The following is an 18945-nucleotide window of genomic DNA, read 5'->3' on the forward strand; positions in this document are numbered from 1 at the left end:
AATTCTATACTATAGATTAAGACATCTGTTACCATCAACAAGGGGTCTCTAGAACACTATTGAAAGCCTTTACTGTATTTCACAAAATTTATAATTCATTATAATACTCACTCTGTTGAGTACATATATGTTGAATACTAAAGTATTTTCAAGGTGCTTGCCAAAAATTTGACTCAATTTCCACAATACTCTTTCTCGTATTCCCCACGCCAGGGATTATAGGACACAATAATGAAGGAAGGGAATCACACTGGTTTTTTTGGGTCCCTCAAATTCACCAAGTTCTTTCCCATATAAATCCTCAGCACTGGCCTAGAAAGTTCTTCTCCCAGCCCACTGAGCAGCTGACTTGTCCAATTTCAGGTGTCAGCTCAGAAGTCACTTCCTCGAGAGCTTTCTCTTACCACTCCATCCAAAGAACTACTCACATACAAACGCACACTTGTATGTTCCCTATCATATTGCCTGCTTTTTCTCTTTATAGTCACTATAATTTCTTTTCTTTTTGTTCCTTTCTTAACAGCTTATTTCCTAATTTTTTTCACTAGCACATAAACTCCAATCATGTCAGAGACTGACAACATCATTTGTAGCACTTAACACACTGCCTCAAATTCAAAAGATACTCCATTAACACTGAATTAATAATTTTTAACCTTGATCAGCTATTTCTTACCTCAGCTGACCATTTACCTTGCTTTAAAACTATTCTCCTTAAAGGAATTCAGAAGCCCAATCACAGAGACAAAACAGGCTTAACGGTATAAAGTTTTTCTAAGGATTAATACAATTAAGCAATGCTATTTTTATTCAAAACAATAGCATACTTGGACTTACATGTAGTAATTATCTGCACCTACTATTTCAGAATCTTAATAGGTATCTTCCACCTTGTCATTCATTTAATCCATATTAAGCCTGACTACAAAGATAGCCATTAACATCTCCATTGTAAATATTAAAAAACTGCTATCGGCACAACTATTAAGTAGCGGAAATGCATATGAGACCAAGCATCATTACATCAAAGCCCCTGCCCTTTCCACTCCATTGCCTTCTGAGGTGCTTTCAGATGTTTCAGTTTCTTGTTTCTCTTTTAGCTGTACACATGAGCATTAATTAATTGGCTAAGGTATCACAACTACTTTAATTAGGTAAATCAAATTTTGGCAACAAGTCTCAAAAACATTTGGTGTTCCCTTTCTTTAGGAAAACTTTGGATTTATAATCTTTCACATAACATACTTGCATTAAATGCCCTTGGTTTTTTTCTAAAGAAATCACAGCTTCCTAGGGCTCTTTATTCTAGCTCCAAGCTAACACACATCCTCAACAATATAATTTCCAAATCAGTTCCTTAAATATCACAAAAATGTCATTAATTCTATAAATTTTCCTGCTTCATAAAATAACCTTCAACTATATCATTTGTATTCTAAAACAGATATCTGTTGCCTCTACAATTAATAATTAGTTGAATGTGTCAGACAAGAATTTTTAAAATTTGTAGTATTGGTAACTTTAAAAAGATCTATTCATAGTCTCAAGAGCACACATTATTTGGCAAATTATTCATACAAACTAAATTTAAGGAAAATGTTCTTTCTGTCAAATGCAAATTTTACCAATAGATTTCATGTGATCACACACTGTTGTCATTTTAAAATTCATTATATTTGTTTGCATGCAAACCATGCTCACCACACTCTCCCTTCGCCCATGACTGGCACAATCAGAAGATAGAGAAGATACAATGCTCGAGGTGTCATCGTTGACCAGCTATAGATATTAAATGCAGATAATTAAAAAGATTGAGTTTCACTACAGGTCTTACCTGATTGTAAGCATGATAGGGAAGGTTTGAGAAGCATACAAACACTCCATATAATTGGCACAATCTGTTGTGTGTCATTAAATAGAAAAGCTATTGCAAAGCGTAATGAACTATCATTAAAAATCAAAAGCTATTTCCAAAAAGCATAAAAAATAAAGCAGAATTTTATACTGAAATTAAACAAAGTGGAAGACATGAGTAAAAGCCAAAACTAGCTAGGGACTTCATGCTTTTTAAACCTCCAGATCCTTTGGGATCCTATCATGGAACCAATAAATATATTCAATGTTTTAGTTTGAGAAAGGGGAAAAAAATTTCAACATTCAATAATATGTATCAAAGACAGAATTTCCTACCAGCAAGGACACTGAAGTGATGAATCGTTTTTCCTTTTATTCATCCCTATGTAATTTGTAGAGATATATCTAATATTACCCTACATGGATGGGGCAATCTTCTTCCTGCTTCCCCATTCTGACATCACTAAGAAACCTTTCTGGCATCACAAAGTAACTCTGAATCCAAGTTGCAAATGAAACAGGATACAGCCAGCTCACAAGGGCAAGGTCCCACACTTGACTGAAACTACATTATCAAGTTCTATTTGCAAGGTGCCACCAGTCCTGGAACATTAAAAAAATGTTACCAGGCCCAAATATTGACAAGTAGAATTTTATTACTAAATGGGTTAAAAATAAACTTCCTCCTTATGTGAAAAGTCTTTATATCCTTAAACATCTGAGTATAATTTTTTATAAATATAGAAATGGCATTTTTGAGAACTGCCACTTGGACATGGCAGAAATGAGCCAAAGATAATTTTAAAAGAAAGTCCACAGAGCTCATCTATTCCATTCCACAAAGTAAATCTTTGATGATAATAAACTGATTAAATAATTTCCCCATTATTTAACATTATTGAGAATAATAAGGTAGATTCTAAAGTCATCATTTATCTTTGGGAATGTGAATGAATATAGCCTTTTATTGACAATATGGTAATATGCATCATAATTAAAAGCATATACTCTTTAATCCTATTATTTCATGATGTGCAGATTACCTTGAAGATCCATTCATAGAAGTACTTAATAATATAAATGGATAAATGTATATTTATTGATAGCACATTTATTTACATGTATTATATAAAGTGTACATAGCACATTTATTTACATGTACTATATATAGTGTACACCAAAGTCCACAATAATACACACAGATAAGTATATGTACAGTTCATTATAAAAGTGTTATAGGAGCAAAAATCTGACAACCTTAATTGCCTATGAATAGGGAATGATTTTTAAAATGTATACCTATGCATTAATGGAATAAAACTGCCATTAAAAATAATATGCTAATATGAAACTATCTCTAAGAGGCATTAAGTGAAACAAGTAAGGGACATGGCTTACTTGTTAAAAAAATTTAATGTCAAAAAAGAGTGAAATAAATCTCTATGTTCTGATATAGAAAGATACTTTAGAGAAAATGTCAAGGAGCAGTATGTGGTATATAGGAATTTATTTGTGTTCAAAATAAAAAGCACTCATATGTGCAGAAAATACCCTGAAAGGTATTATAAAAACAGAGGCTCCTTTTGGGTATTGGAAATGGGGAGGAAAGGACCTGGGGAATTTTACTTCAGACTTTCCTTAACTGATATTATTTTTGTAAAGTTTGATATTCCACAAAGACTAGGTAACTAGATTTATTCCAGTTTTATTTTCCATAAATATATGAAAAATTATATATATATTGGCCTGTTTTATTTCTTTTCCTTCCCCTCTACTTACAAAAGTGCTGGTGAGCAAGTGAAATGGCACAAGACAGAAGTTCAGATAGAAATGAAAAACAAAAGGTAGCCAAGCAAACACTGAATTATCCCCACTTAGAAGATAAGAAGTTTCACAGAAATGAGAAATACACAATCTTAAAATTTTCTTAATGACCATGATTCAAGACTCACTTGAGAAATTATGTGCTAAGGAGAAATTAGTGCTTCATTTTGTGCAGTGAGGGAGCATCATAATTCATGCTCAAAGCAGTGAAACACACCACATTCTTAATATTCTAAACTGTGAATGCAGGTTAACGAAACAACCAAAAGTTTTTATAAAACATGCAAAGAAACTAGACAGCTCACCACAGGACTGCTTCGGGCTGAACTTGTTCTTGATGAGTAAGAACTGTATTCAGATGGCTATAAAGTTTCCAAGAAGAAAGGTTTTATAATAATGATCTGGTCCTATTTCTGCTGAGAATACATTAATGGCCCTAGACCTAACTTTACCATGATCCCCAAGGAAAAAGGTAACTATTACTCTCTGGTCTGAAACAAACAGCCCATAGAAAGAGAGAGAGGAGAGAAAGGGGATGCCCTGAGAAGTGCTGCTCAGAACTTCAGGAAGAATTAATGAGCAAGAAAAGGGGTTTCCCTACTTATTTCCCTCATATTTCAAGTCATGACTGCTAGCAGGCACCTTCTCACAGCGTGGGTGAGAGTCACGACTGGCTAACTAAGTGATCACAGCTTGTTAAGTAATTACAGGTCAGATTGAGTGACTTTCTTTGTAAGTCAATAGTACCCTCCTACATCTCCCTGCTCTTCACGACTTCCCCATTTAGACTTACAGTTCGAGAACTATAAGGGTTATATAATCCACCATCGTAGAATGATGCCTAAAGAACAAAAGAAATACCATTTACCTATTGTACATCAAAGTTATTTTGAAAATGTCTTAACTTTTTTTTTTTGAGCACTCAGTTCCCAAGAAAGTTTTAAAAAATGACATAAGGGTATAACTTTCCCAAGTAAAGACTCTAAAGGCTACCAAAACATTCATTGATATATATAAAACAATCTCATAACTTTAAATTTGTACTTCATTAAAAAAAAAACACTGACTTTAGCATTTTCTTTCATCATCATATAATAAAACTAGAAGAACCAATATTTAGTTATTTATTCTCTCTAAAGAGGAAATAGAGCAGAAAAGGGAAATGAAGTACAGAGAACATTTTGCCCACTATCACAATAAAATTAAGTTTTCCCAGTCCACTAGCATAGGCCATGACACAACAAACCACAGCTTAAAAGCCACCAACCAACAATTCACATATTACAGACAGCTACTGCTTTTGTTTTTCTAGCCAGCTTGCTTTATCAGATCCTAGATTAATATGGCAAAGGTTGTAGCTGTTCAAACTAAAATATGACATCCCTTGCATAGGCAGCCATCTCACACTGTGAGTACATGGAACCCATGCAAATCTATCTTCTCAGTAGGAAATGGATTCTAAAATAGACTACCAACTATCAGCAGTACCTACTTCTGTGAAGGGAATATGCTTATTTTTAATGCCCTACAGTTTTGTACTTTAAACACAGGCAGCACATTATGCAGTACACATGTCATTAAAGCCATGTGTTCTGATTATTTTGGAGGAAGGCTATCAAGCCACAGAGTTAGCCCATGCCAGCTGCCCCACCAGCACTGCACACACTGGAATAAGAAAATACCAACCAGGCTGGCACTTCTCAGCAGACCAGAATTTGCAGTAGGGGAGGCCTATGAAAAAAGTGCATTATTAAACCCAAAGAAAAGCTACTGGTAACTTGCAGGTGACACACTCCCCCAATAGTACTAACCCTGTGACTCTTAGATGTTGCCAGAGGGTCACTGCATAGGGAAGAAGACTGTTGAGAAAGAAAGACAAAATAGATAAACAAAAACAAAAACAAACTGGTCCCACCATTATGAAAGCAAAAGACTTCAGTTTATGATTTTATACTCCATAATTCATTAGTGATTCCTGAGTGGTTAGGGTAGTTTAGGAACACATGAAGTAAAAAAACTTTAGTCATTAGAAATCTTCTTGAACACCACTGTAAATGATAAGAAAGAAAAACACTTGGACCAGTCTTTTATAAATGTGTCTATGTCTTTTAAACACTATTGTTAGGATATGAGATAGGAATCTAAGGAACCATTGAGAAACAGAGAGCACTGCAAGCAGTAACCACATCCGGTCATTAGCAGCTCCTGTGATATTTTCAGTGATTTCATAACAAGACTCCTAATGAGCTTAGGCTGTTTTGCAAGGAAGCAGATAAATGAGTTTTGAGTTATCACTACACGCATTCTTTTTCAAATACATTAGAGAACCTATATTTCAAAACATGCTGTGGACAAAGTGCCTTAGTTTAATCAGCTATAAATTATACCAGTCAACAATGAATCCATGCACTACAAGGGCATAATATTTTTTTTTAAAGGAACTAAATCTCTCTTTTCTGATGTCATCTGAGGATACAAGTTCTCAGTTCTTTTCACCAAAACCAATGAGACGTAAAAAACAAGAGCATTGAAGTTTTGTGTGCAGGTTTATAAATTATTCTTTTTCTAGTACTGACTTGCACACACTAAGCAAGCTCTCTACCACTGAACTAGACCCTCAGCCCTGAATTATTTTCAATGTACTGTGTGTCACATATTTAACATGTTTCAAATGTGTGATCTGTTAAATACATTGGAAAAAAAAAAGATTCTAACACTGGAAACCTAATTACATTCTTCTCATCTCGTGTAATTTATTCTTTCACATGCAAACTTTACTAAAAGGGCACCCATTGTGAAGCACATTGATGCCTACAACTTATTTTGAAATGCTTCAAAAAATAAGATGAATCAATGGATGGATACAGGAATGGAGAAATAAATAATTATGTGATAAAGGAAATATAATAAATTTTATAATCTAAGTGACAGGTATGGGATGTTTACTATATAATTCTTTGAACTTTTTGTACATTTAAAATTTTCACTTAAAATTTTTTTTTGGGGGGGAAATGGAACTGATTTATAAACAGGGTGATTCAATAATCCCCACTGTTTGAAAGCACACTCACATGGACTACATGAAGTCAGTTACCAAAAATGGATTCAAACACAGTCATTCCCAGATTAGTTACAACTAGTCAAAATGCAAATGAGGAATTAGAAAGTTAAAAGTGGATTTACAAGAAGCCAAAAAACTTTAGACAGACCCGAGTGTAGTAAGCAGAGGTGGGTTTACTATGTCTAAGACTGCTATAGTTTCTCTGATCAAAGTAGAGGCCACTCTGAAAAAAGCAAAATGAAACACATTTTTCTTAGATTAAATGCTGTTGACCAAACAACACACAAAGGCAAAACCTGACATTGCCAACTTCCTTCTCCAAAACAATGTCTTTAAAGCATTGGATCATGCTAAAAAAAGTCAAAGCAATAATTATTTCAAGTCTCTCAAAAGAGATTGGTATTAGGGCTGGAGTTGTGGCTCAGTGGTAGAGCATTTGCCCAGCATGTGTAGGCATTGGGTTCAATTCTCAGCACTGCATACAAATAAATGAATAAAATAAAGGTGCATCAACATGTAAAAAATATATATATAAAAAAAGAGATTGGTATTAAAACATAACTATTTTCAAACTAAGTCATTACTAATTTTTTTTTTGAGAGAGAGAATTTTTTTAATATTTATTTTTTAGTTTTCGGGGAACATAACATCTTTGTTTGTATGTGGTACTGAGGATTGAACCCGGGCCGCACGCATGCCAGGCGAGCGCGCTACCGCTTGAGCCACATCCCCAGCCCCATTACTAATTTTTATTACTTTAAAAAACAAGAACTACCTCCAAAAAAAATGAAATAAAAATAAGCGATTTATTCTCATGTCATACTTAACAACGTCCTTGAAAACCTAGGACAACTGAATAATTAGCACTTTATAATCCATTTGGCAAAGCCACAGAAATGATTAAAGAGTTATTTGGTTCCAAACTTTTCCTCATCCCATTATTTGTCAAAATAAATTGATCAAATTAAATTACAAGAAAGAGAGTGCAATATGGTTTGGCCTAAAACATCAATGGCAAATTCATTTTTAATACACTATACAATAGTTTTATACAACACAGTTACTTGAGAAGAGAAATCATCTATAAAATTTCCTTTAGTCATCTTTTTTACTCAAGGTTGAGAAAATATATGCAATCTCTGACTTAAACGACTTCCCTCTCTACTGTTGACACTGCAATCAGGGATATCCCTACTCTCACCCAAACCCTACCCCTCCTACCCAGGCTTTCCTGCACCACTCCCAACTCACACCCCCAAGGAAGTGCCATCGCTCACCTCTCCCCAGAGCTCCCGATACCCCACCATCCAAGGCCTCTCTTAAATCTCTCATCCATTACATTCTCACTCCCACTAGACAAAGCCAGCCACCACTTCCCCATGGTAACCCTAAAATAGCAGGGAGCTTGGGAACTGTGCTTCTTTTACCAGTACTACATCAGCAAAACAGGAAAAAGGCATTCCTAGTGTCTCAGGTGGGCATTCTGAAGATGATTCCCCACTAAACTAGATATTTAGCAAAGGTGGCTAGCATGGAAAAAAAGGTAGTTTGCAGCTTAGTTACATTACAGGTTAAGAAGTTTTCTGTGAATTAGGGAAACTGTCATTACATACTTTATTGTTTCCACCAGAAAATGCATTCCAAGTTTCAAAACAAAACAAATTTTCATAATGAAACCTACCATAATTCCATAATCAAATCAATTATAAGTTCTAAAATAAGGATGAAAAACCTCACTATTCTTGAGGTATACTTCAAAAGATAATTAATAAATGAAAACACCTCATTCATTAGCTTCTTGTGATACCTTACTAACCTAATTCTAGCCCCAAAGGTTGGCATATGCTAATCCGATATTAAATCTTACAAGTAAAAACAAAATCACTTCAAAAGTTTCTGATAAATCATCTTTCAGCATATTTTCAAGTTCCAATTATGCCTTAAGGGCACACCAAAACAAAACCAAAAACACCAAAGCAGTCATAATTCTTACTTAATCAGTAAATTACAATATGTGACACAACAGAACTAACCAGGGGGTCTTTATGAAAATGAGAAGATCGCTTCTTCATTCCATAAGAGTGACTGTAAGAATTATTCTGGAAGTAAATATTTTAAGTTAATGTCAATGATCACACAGTCAAGTTTTTTAAACAATTTTTAAAAATTTGTCTTAAAATTATATGAGATACATAGTAGTAGTATCCATGCAATCCATTTCCCATCCATTAATAAATGATTCATTGCACTTGGCATGGCTAAGATACCTGGCCTCTCTACACATCTACATCCACCCTCACTTTCCAGCATCCAGCTTAGTGTCTAGTCAGCTATAAAAAACTTGATTAGGGCTTAGAGCTAGTCAGGATGATGGTGGGTACCTTTACCCCACATCTCAATTGAGTCCCTTCATCTTCTTTATAAAAGTATAGACAACAAAAGACTACAACTCCTTCTATAGTCCTCTTTCCTAAAGCCAAAAGCAATCCTTTATATAAACCAAAACAAATTGAAAAACAAACGATGTAACATTTCACTGCCCAGGACAATACTCATTAACTCAGTTAGTGGTCCTATAGCATGTACTGCTCAGGAGGAATAAAGCCAAAATGGTACAGACTGCCCAAAGTAGCAGCAGCATTACTAAATGATCACATTATACAAGGATCCTCAGAAATGAAGGCTGTTTTAATACATAACTTCTCCAAGAAGCATAGAGCCAAGTGTAGAGAGGGAAATACTAAGAAGTCTACTGGCAGACAAAGAAATCCAATACAGGGGGCCAGGCACAGTGGTGTATGCCCATAATCCCAGCAACTCAGGAGGCTACTAAGGCAGGGGATTACAATTTCAAGGTCAGCCTGGGCCAGACTATCTAAAAATAAAATAAATTAAAAAAAGTCTGGGGATGTAGTTCAGTGGTTGAGCACTCCTGAGTTCAAGTCCCAGTGCCTAAAAAAAAAATGTATATGTGTGTGTATATATAAAGAGATACATATACATACATAAATGTAGATATATAAATATATACATAAAATAAATATATATAAATATATAGGTATGTAAAGTGTGTCTATCAACAGCCAACAACTATATAACTATAAATAGCAAATAAAAAATAAAATGAAGATATTGTGTCCAACAACTAAAAAATATATATTAAAAAATTAAAATTAAAAAAAGTCAACAGACTACTCTAGAAAAACTATTTGACATGCACAGCTAGATCCTGAATCAATAATTATAAACCCAGTTTTCTTTCATTATTGAACATGCACCATTCCTTCTATACATTAGTGTGACTATTTTAAGAGATGTCTAGGTATCTAGAAACTCGAGCAACCTGCTTACCTAATATTAACCCCAGGAAATATTAACTGTTTAACTAATATGACATTACCAAAACAAGCCAAAATGCCTGAACATCATTAATGCCTAAAATATCATCTATCACTGCTGGATACTTTCTATTCACCAACCTCATGCCCCATAGCTCGTGACACATAACATGAAACAGGCCTGGGGAGCAGAATGTGAATCAAACACTCTTAGAATCATGTCCTCCAGGGCAATGAGTGTTATTAAGGGAGTGGTTCACTATTTTAAGAAATATTACTACTACCAATCTTAATCTTGAATAGGGAATCAAAACATTTTTATATATACTAGAAATTCTAAAGAAAAAATATCACTATTTACATAATAAATTATGCCACCATTACAATAATTTTTGCTTGTTAATCACACATTTTCCCCAGAAAATCATAAGAAAACCATGAAAGTTAGTCATAATCTATGTTTACTAATAATTGGTATTTATGAAGCAAAACTCCACACTTAACACAAAGTCATGCACTACATACTAATGATGAAAGTCTTGATGATCTATCCTTGAGAGTATCATACTTGATTTCAGGAAAAGATGAAAGAATGGTTGTATTTCCAAAGTAAAGAATATAAAAAAGAAGGTGGGGGAAAAGTAACATTTTCAGGTTAAAATCCAGCATTATTTTAAAGACAAAAAAAAAAATCATCAAATACAAAAGCTATTACATTTGAATTAAAGAATTCTCTTCCCCTTAATCTTTCCTAGTATAAATTATTGCTGAACTGTATGTGTAATTACAAATGTATGTTCAAAGATGGGCATAGTGGATCACATTTATAGTCCCAGCTATGCAGGAGGCTCAATAAAGGAATGCTTCCGATAAAGGAATGCTTACGCCCAGGAGTTCAAGGCCAGCCTGGGCAATAGAGCAATTATCTTAAAATCCCCACCTCTTAAAAACTATCAATAAGAAACAATTTATTTTTCTTTCAAATATCAAATTCATAATCAGTAATGGTGAGATGATTCAATCTCAGTATATTATAACACAAAACCTAAGGGAGCCTTCAAAAGTAAGGATTGCATATACTGAAGTCAATGATACTTTTAGTTACATGACTATTACTATCACTTCCCACTATTTGAAAAATGGCAAAAGCAGGGAATGAACAGGCAATGAGGCAAGACCAGGCTTACAAAAGAACCACTGCAGCAACAAAATGCAGAGCATTCCCTTGGATCTACTCTAAACACACACCTGATAAACTTCCTTCCTCAAAAAAATGCTAAACAATGTGAGAAACTTGGTCATAGCAAAATATGGAATGCACAGAATACAATACAAATGTGACATTAAATATAAATCAAAGAAAATATGCAAAATTCATGATAAAAACCACAAAATCCACAATTAATCTAGGGTCCTGTAAAAAAGTAAGGGTTGAGGAAGTAACTTAATGGTAGAGTGCTTGCCAAACTACACGCAAAACACTGGGTTCAATCCTCAGCATTACACAAAATAAATAAATAAATGTTTAAAAAAAATAAAAACCACAAATATAAAAATAAGATAGTATGTGTGATACCAAATTTCAAATCCAAGAAAAATGAAGTAAATAGTAACTACACAAAATGGTGGTTTCCTAACATTTTTTAGGCCTTCTAGCTTACATGTTTAAAGTCATCTTACCCAGCATGTCAATGTATAAAATAAATAACAGCAATGAACAAGTTCTTCAATTATTTTAAACACTAATTGTTTGGTTAAAAAAAAAAAACACCTTTATAACCCTTACATCCATTTAGCATTTTATAGAATGCTAATCAAAAAAAGTAATGTTTTCCTAATTACAGGTTATAAGCCAGACATGAAATCAATTTAGTGGTTTCAACTACCATTTTAGAAGATAAAATATTAGAAAGCATTGAGCACAGTAAAAGTTAACATTATTTTGTGAAACTTTTGTTTCAATAATATTTTTCATATATTTGTATATTCATATACACACATCCAGGGATCTGCATCATATACTAGATCATGATATAAAAAATATTTCTTATTGTAACAGCTGCAATTCTAAAAAGCTTAAAATATATTAGAAGACCAGACTATACAATCTACTTCTTATATAGCATTAATATAATAATATGAACAGAACAAAGTCACGCCCTTCGTGCATAATAAATTGGTCATTTATAACACAGATGGCAGAAACATCAAAAAATGCAATTCATAAAGTATTAGGTTAGGAGGAACAATTTTACCACTGGTTTAAAATTATTAAAAATGTTATTGCTATATCAAAAAATACTTGAGCAAATTATCTACATGTGTGTGCTTTTTCTTTTATTCTGAAAGTAGCAGAAAAGCAAACAATAAGGAATGTTATTGTTGCATATGTAACAAAATTTCCTAAAATGCATACAGGTGTACATTTGGTAAATGATGTACAATGGTAAAGTATGACTTCATGGTGAGAGATGTTTCTCAGAAAATAAAGTTCCTTTTCTACAGAAGTTTCATTTACTTTTTTCCCTCAATTAAAATATCTTAAGTTAAAAAGATATACCTATAGTATAACTAAAATACCTTTAGTTTTAAAAAATCCATGGCTCAAAAAACATATTTCTCAAGACACACCTCTAACATATAAATGATTCTAGCTCATCAACAAGATAAATTCAGCGAAGAGAAAGGACATATCTTCTTATACTCTTTGTTGTACCAATTGCATTTTGCATAGGAATAGATTTTAACAAACTGAACTGAAAAATTTATCTGTTTCAATTCTTTCTCCAAAATATAATGCAAAAGTTCGGCTGGTTTTAAAACTGCTCAGTCTATCTGGTAGGGGTATATATCATAACTGCCACCAGAACAACTGGGCAAACGAAAAGAGTTCTGCTTAATAAGTGAAAGTTGCTATTTATGTTGCTTAAAAACAAATGATGTATCAAAGGAAGGAAAATTGGGGATATTAAGGGTGCTAGCTAAAACATTTCCAAATTTGCTATTACAATCTATTTAAAAGAGAGAGGGAAAAAAAACCCTCCAACTTTCAAGAGAAACCTGCCTGAAAATTTTCACATGGAAACAAAATAAAGTAGAGCAAAAGGTTGTAGAAACAAAGTTCAGCAAGTATCAGTTTTTATCAGAATGCACCTATTACTCAAACCCCAGGACACTGAAAATCAATGAATGTACAGAACTCTATCACCACACATTTCTGGATTACACACCATGATGTCTCTCCTCTTCGGTGTACTGGTTCTGCTCCAAAGTGTCCCAGTAATATCCTTTGATGGGTTCTTTAGTAATATTAGACAGTATAGCAGTAAATGACAAAAAATAAAATATAAGGATATTTTAAAAACTAAATTCATTGAAATTATATCAAGGCTATTAACATATAAATAGAAACTAAAAGTAAAAATCTTTACCCATGAGAAATGGCAATTATTCCTCCCAGTGTAATTCAAGATCATATCATTCTCTAATTTTGGATCTCTACCTTATTGCCCTCTAGTATTTCAATACACAAACCAATAACCAAGCATTTCTACCCCATCTTCAATACTGGAACTGAATTCAAGGATATATGAACACTTAACTATATCTCCAGCCCTTTTAATTTTTAATTTGGAAACAAGGTCTAAGTTGTAGAAGCTGGCTTCAAACTTGTGATCCAGCTGCCTCAGCCCCCTGAGTTGCTGAGATTACAGGCATGCACCACTGAGCTGATCATAACCAAGCATTTTTAAGATTAATTTTAAGGCAGCCACTAATATTCCATACTACTAATGATCTCATCATTACACATAACTAATAGATACAGACTGTCTCAATAATAAATTGAAGTTCTGATTTATTCTCCCTCCCCTAACCCTACCATTCACAGTCTTGAACTAATTTTGCTTTTTTTAAAATACTAAATCTACAATATTAACACCAACATTTCCAGCTCAAATAGCTTCTGGCAAGTCACCTTTCAGCTGCATTTATGATTTTATCCTTTTGTTCAGTTATCTTCAAGGTAACTGAACAAAAGGATAAAATCATAAATGCAGCTGCCTCACATCCAGATCCTATTAAGGTTCTCACACCAAATATGAGGTTCAAAAAAGTATTAGACCTCCTAATACATAGCTTGTAAGTAAAGTTTAAAAAAAAAAAAAAAAGGGGCAGAGGGCTAGAGTTGTGGCTCAGTGACAGAGTGCTTGCCTCGCACATGCGCAGCACTGGGTTCAATCCTCAGTACCACATAAAAATAAATAAATAAAGATATTGTGTTCATCTACAACTAAAAAAAATATTTTAAAAAATTATATGGTAAAGCAGAAGAAAATTTTGGCCATCATTTATTACATTTATTTACACAGAGGACAAAAGTTGTCTAACATTCAGCTTAGCAGATAGCTATTTTAAAAAGCAAATAACCAGAGACTGAAGGTGTAGCTCAGTGGTAGACTGTATGTTTAACATGTCCAATCCACACCCAGCACCCTGTCCCCCCCAAAAGCAAACAATCTTATGAAAACTTAGAACTCCCAGTATTATCTAGTTAAAACAGGAAAAAACTCAATTGTATTTCTTTTAAACAATGTAATGAGTGAGCATTCTGACTTATTTCTGGGAATGTCCACATATCTCCAATGTGTTTAATGTATACAGTTAGAGATAACAGAGTACCATAGTCTCCTCTAGGGTGTAAAACTTCTATTACTCTTCAAGTTCACACATTGATTTTTTTTTTAAATATCGAGAACTTTATCCCATAGTAACAGATTTTCATTAATTATTATGGTGGGGGAAAAAACTGACCTGGAACAATGGCACACCTATAATCCTAGCAATTCTGTAGGTTGAGGCAGGCACAAGTTTGAGGCCAGCCTTAACAATTTAGCAAGAACCTCAGTAACTCATTAAGACCCTGTCTCAAAATTAAAAATAATAAGGGCTGTGGGTGTCACTCAGTGGTAAAGCACTTCAGGGTTTAATCCTTAGTACCACAAAAACTGGTAAGTTAAAATTATCCTTACATTTGTTTACTAATACAATTTACACACACACACAAAATCAACTTCATTAGTCTACAGACACTCTAGGTAAATACCACCCTAGAAGCTTAATGGTAGATTTCTTTTCTGTTTATTTGTTATTTGTTTATTTAAGTCAAACTTGGTAGATTTTTGCCACTTAAGTTAAATTAACATAATCAAGTTTCCCTAATGTCATACAAATTTACAAAGAAAAAGCCTGATACCAAATATGTGAAAATTCACACTATAAACATAATAGAAAACAAAGTAAAAAGTCATACATTAAAAACAAGGAGTGGGGGCTTAGGTTGCGGCTTAGCGGTAGAGCACTCATCTAGTATGCGTGAGGCACTGGGTTCCATCCTCAGCACCACACAAAAAGAAAATAAAGGTGTTGTGTCCATATACAACTAAAAATACCACCATTTTAAAAAGGGGGGGATTATTTTCATAGCCCCTGACATTCAACTTTGAAGTGTTTGTTAATTCACTACATGATTCTTTTCAAAGTATTTTTTAAAAAGTGTCTCCAGAGGAAAGCATTAAGAAAGCATTTTCTTTCTGAAAAACAATCCACGTTTTTTTTGGACTAGGGATTGAACCCAGTGCCACTCTACCACTGAGCCACATTCCCAGCCCTATTTTGTATTTTATTTAGAGACAGGACCTAATTGAGTTGCTTAGCACCTCACTAAGTTGCTATGGCTGGCTTCGAACTTGAGATTCTCCTTCCTTAGCCTCAGGAGCCGCTGGGATTACAGGCATGCACCACCACACCTGGCCTTGAAAAACCACTTTAAGCCACTGATTATCTTGGACTTTTTTTGAAGATTTGTTAATATTCTTAAAATTCTAAAAAATCTGTAACTAACCAAAATATTCATGATTCAAAAATTAGCCTATGCACTTAATCTAAAAAAAAAAAGATTACATTCATAAACAAAAACAAAGACAACCAGCATAATAAACTATTTATGAATACAAAGATGTCAACAACTAACATGTCAGAACACACTTATCATTATTACACATTATAAAAAATAGGAAGAAAAATTAAGAGTTGGGGGAAAGTAATGAGAAAAATCATTTTACTAATGAAAAATCTATATGTAAAAAAATATAAAATGTATATATGGCATTATCACTGTAAAAATTAAAAGCATTGCTTTACTATAAAGCATAATTCCCTAAGAAAAGAGAGATGAGTGTTTAAGCACAATATGCAAGTATTTAAGGAGCAAATTCTCATTTCTTTTGATTTTTAATAACTTATGCTAAAACACCAGAACATTCTATAAACTATTAATCAAAATGTCAAAGCATAATTCCTATACATATGAAAAGCAAAGAATTTTTTAAATCAACAGCTCAAATTTTCCATGTAATAAAATTGTAATTAGCCACCCAAGCCTCAAAGCTACTTCCCATTTAATAAACTGTCACTTTTTAAAATATGAAAGTAGGCCATGCGCAGTGGCACATGCCTGAAATCTCGAAGTTGGGGAGGCTGAGGCAGGAGGATTATGAGTTCAAAGCCAGCCTCAGCAAAAAGTGAGGGTCTAAGCAACTCTTTGAGACCCTGTCTCTAAATAAAATGTAAATTAGGGCTGGGATATGGCTCAGTGGTCGAGTGCCCCTGGATTCAACCCCCAATACAGAAAAAAAAAAAAGAAAATATGAAAGCAGGAGAAATCTAAAAGTCAGACCCAAGCAGATATTATTCTATAAAATCAATTTTATTATTTTGTGATAATTTTCTGAAATCAAAGGGCCTTCTATAGAAAAATAGAATAGATTTGTTAATAGATGAAAATATTCAAGATTTTAAAAATGATTTACTTATAGCAATAATTTGAGAGAAAGCATCTTTTTTTTCCAGTGAAATAACTTTGACAATATTTCCACTTTAAAAAAAAAGGAAAAAGAATATATGAACACTATCTGATTGTTTATATAATCACTGATTCTGAAGCAAGCTCACATATAAAAGCTTTGCTACTATGGTATGTAAACAACTTAAAATACCAACCCTGTGACTTCCAGGACTTCGGAAGGACAATGTATCCTCAACTCCCTGATAAAAATAAAAATAAACAGTACAAATCTGTGAGTGACTACATTAAATTAATGAAGAAAAGCATTAGGGGCAAGTTTTTATGTTATTACAAACCAGATAAGAACGGTGATGACTGGACCGGTGCGAATACCTGGCCCTTTCGGAATCTTCCTGGGAAAGGAGAAAGTACATGGAATGTTATTCACTGAACAGACAGGTGTTTTATCAGAAAAATGGAGCAAAAATCAGTAAATTAACAGTACAACACCTTAGCGCAGGCAGGTTTGGACAACTTCACTTTAAAAGCTGAGTTTGTGGCAATTGCATGCTTTGGTTAGAAAGCAGAAATAATGTTGGCAATTTTTATCATACGTATGTACAACTAACCACATGTAAGATACTATCTACATCTGACCAAAAGAGCTCAATACACCAAGATAAATATACACAGTTATACTTAACAAACAGATGTTGAGCTCAGCATTAAAAATAGATGTTTAGCCAGGTGTGATGGCACACACCTATTGTCCCAGTGATTAAGGAGGCTAAGACAGAAGTACCACAAGTTTGAAGACAGCCTTGGGAACTTAGTAAGACTCTATCCCAAATATAAAAATGGGCTGGGGCTATAGCTCAGTGGTAGAGGCTTCAAACTCTAGTACCAAAAAATAAAAACAAACAAAAACAAAGTAAAAGAAAAAAAAACTACTTATGCTTAGGAAAAAATCACATATTTTAAAGTTGATTAAATTATCTCAAGAGTCATACTTGATGTGGTTTATAAAGATTGACTATAGCTTAACATTAGTTGACTAAAGCATACATAATTCTAAATTTTCCCTATTCTGTTATTAGCAATGGAGCACTAAAGCCTGACACATGTGAAATCAAATGGCTAGCCCTAAGAATATTGTCACCTAAAACCAAAAGGAATTTCTGATATTTCATAATTTCAAAGTCAAAGTATTAAAGTAATTTACACTAAAAGTCTACACAAAATGTCTTAAGTAGATTCACTTCTGTCAATATTCACAATATCTTTTCCAAAAACAATCAATGCCACAACACCTCATGGCAATCCAGCATGATCATTTCATAAGTAGAACAAATACATGGGGGTATATATGACTGTTCATTTCAAAATAGAAACAGTAATTCAACCAAAACATAACAGTATATTATCTCTTTTTGGTCATGATCTTTGAGTATAATTCCAAAAATATCCTGGTTGACATCTGCTATGTACATTGCCAAATTGATCAAATTTGCTCTGACATGTATTCATAAGCACCATTATGATTCAATGTTTCAATTTCCAATCCAGTGTTCTGATCTTTAGATTCACATTTTCTGCTATACAACAGACACATACAGGAATCAAGCATATTTCTTCATTTTCTTTATCTAGTTACACCACAAAAGTTTTGGGAGTATATGCATTAGCCTGGCAGGGTATACAGCTTAAACAATAACCAATGCCAGTCTGGATAACTTGGTTAGTTTAACCAACCAGGAGGCAAATTTATTCTACATGCACCTCTCAGCGAAATTAATTCTACATGCACCTCTCAATGTTATTTTGGGTATTAGAGTAATGTTTAAGGTTTAATGTTCAAGCTTCACTTTACATTAGCCTTTCTTCTCACTGTACCAACCACATAGGAGTATTTGTTTTAAAAAAAATCTAAAAAGCATATTCTATCAAAGATGCAGCAAAGACAGTTGAATTCATATTTATTTTCAATTCTTATTATAATTCTAAATTAATTTAAATACCTTATG

The 18945-nt window shown here is 33.4% G+C and overlaps 1 protein-coding gene across 5 annotated transcripts in view; it reads right to left on the reverse strand.

Annotated features, from left to right (window-relative positions):
• The window catches only part of Lrrfip2 (LRR binding FLII interacting protein 2), an 89280-nt gene that overhangs the window by 38011 nt on the left and 32324 nt on the right, over positions 1–18945 (reverse strand). For 3 of the 5 annotated variants that reach the window (XM_026406755.2, XM_026406741.2, XM_026406748.2), the window contains exons 6-16: positions 17278–17334; positions 17137–17181; positions 13308–13376; positions 10603–10644; positions 8773–8838; positions 6888–6962; positions 5490–5537; positions 5365–5409; positions 4472–4519; positions 3984–4040; positions 1702–1779 (exon numbers count right to left, since the gene is read on the reverse strand). The exons of the other annotated variants lie outside the window; for them this stretch is intronic. In XM_026406755.2, coding sequence (XP_026262540.2) covers positions 1702–1779; positions 3984–4040; positions 4472–4519; positions 5365–5409; positions 5490–5537; positions 6888–6962; positions 8773–8838; positions 10603–10644; positions 13308–13376; positions 17137–17181; positions 17278–17334 — 630 coding nt within the window. The remainder of the gene's footprint in view (positions 1–1701; positions 1780–3983; positions 4041–4471; positions 4520–5364; positions 5410–5489; positions 5538–6887; positions 6963–8772; positions 8839–10602; positions 10645–13307; positions 13377–17136; positions 17182–17277; positions 17335–18945) is intronic. 5 annotated transcript variants of the gene reach the window in all.

This window comes from Urocitellus parryii, chromosome 3 (genome assembly GCF_045843805.1).
Source record: "Urocitellus parryii isolate mUroPar1 chromosome 3, mUroPar1.hap1, whole genome shotgun sequence".
In the NCBI taxonomy this organism is placed as follows: domain Eukaryota; kingdom Metazoa; phylum Chordata; class Mammalia; order Rodentia; family Sciuridae; genus Urocitellus; species Urocitellus parryii.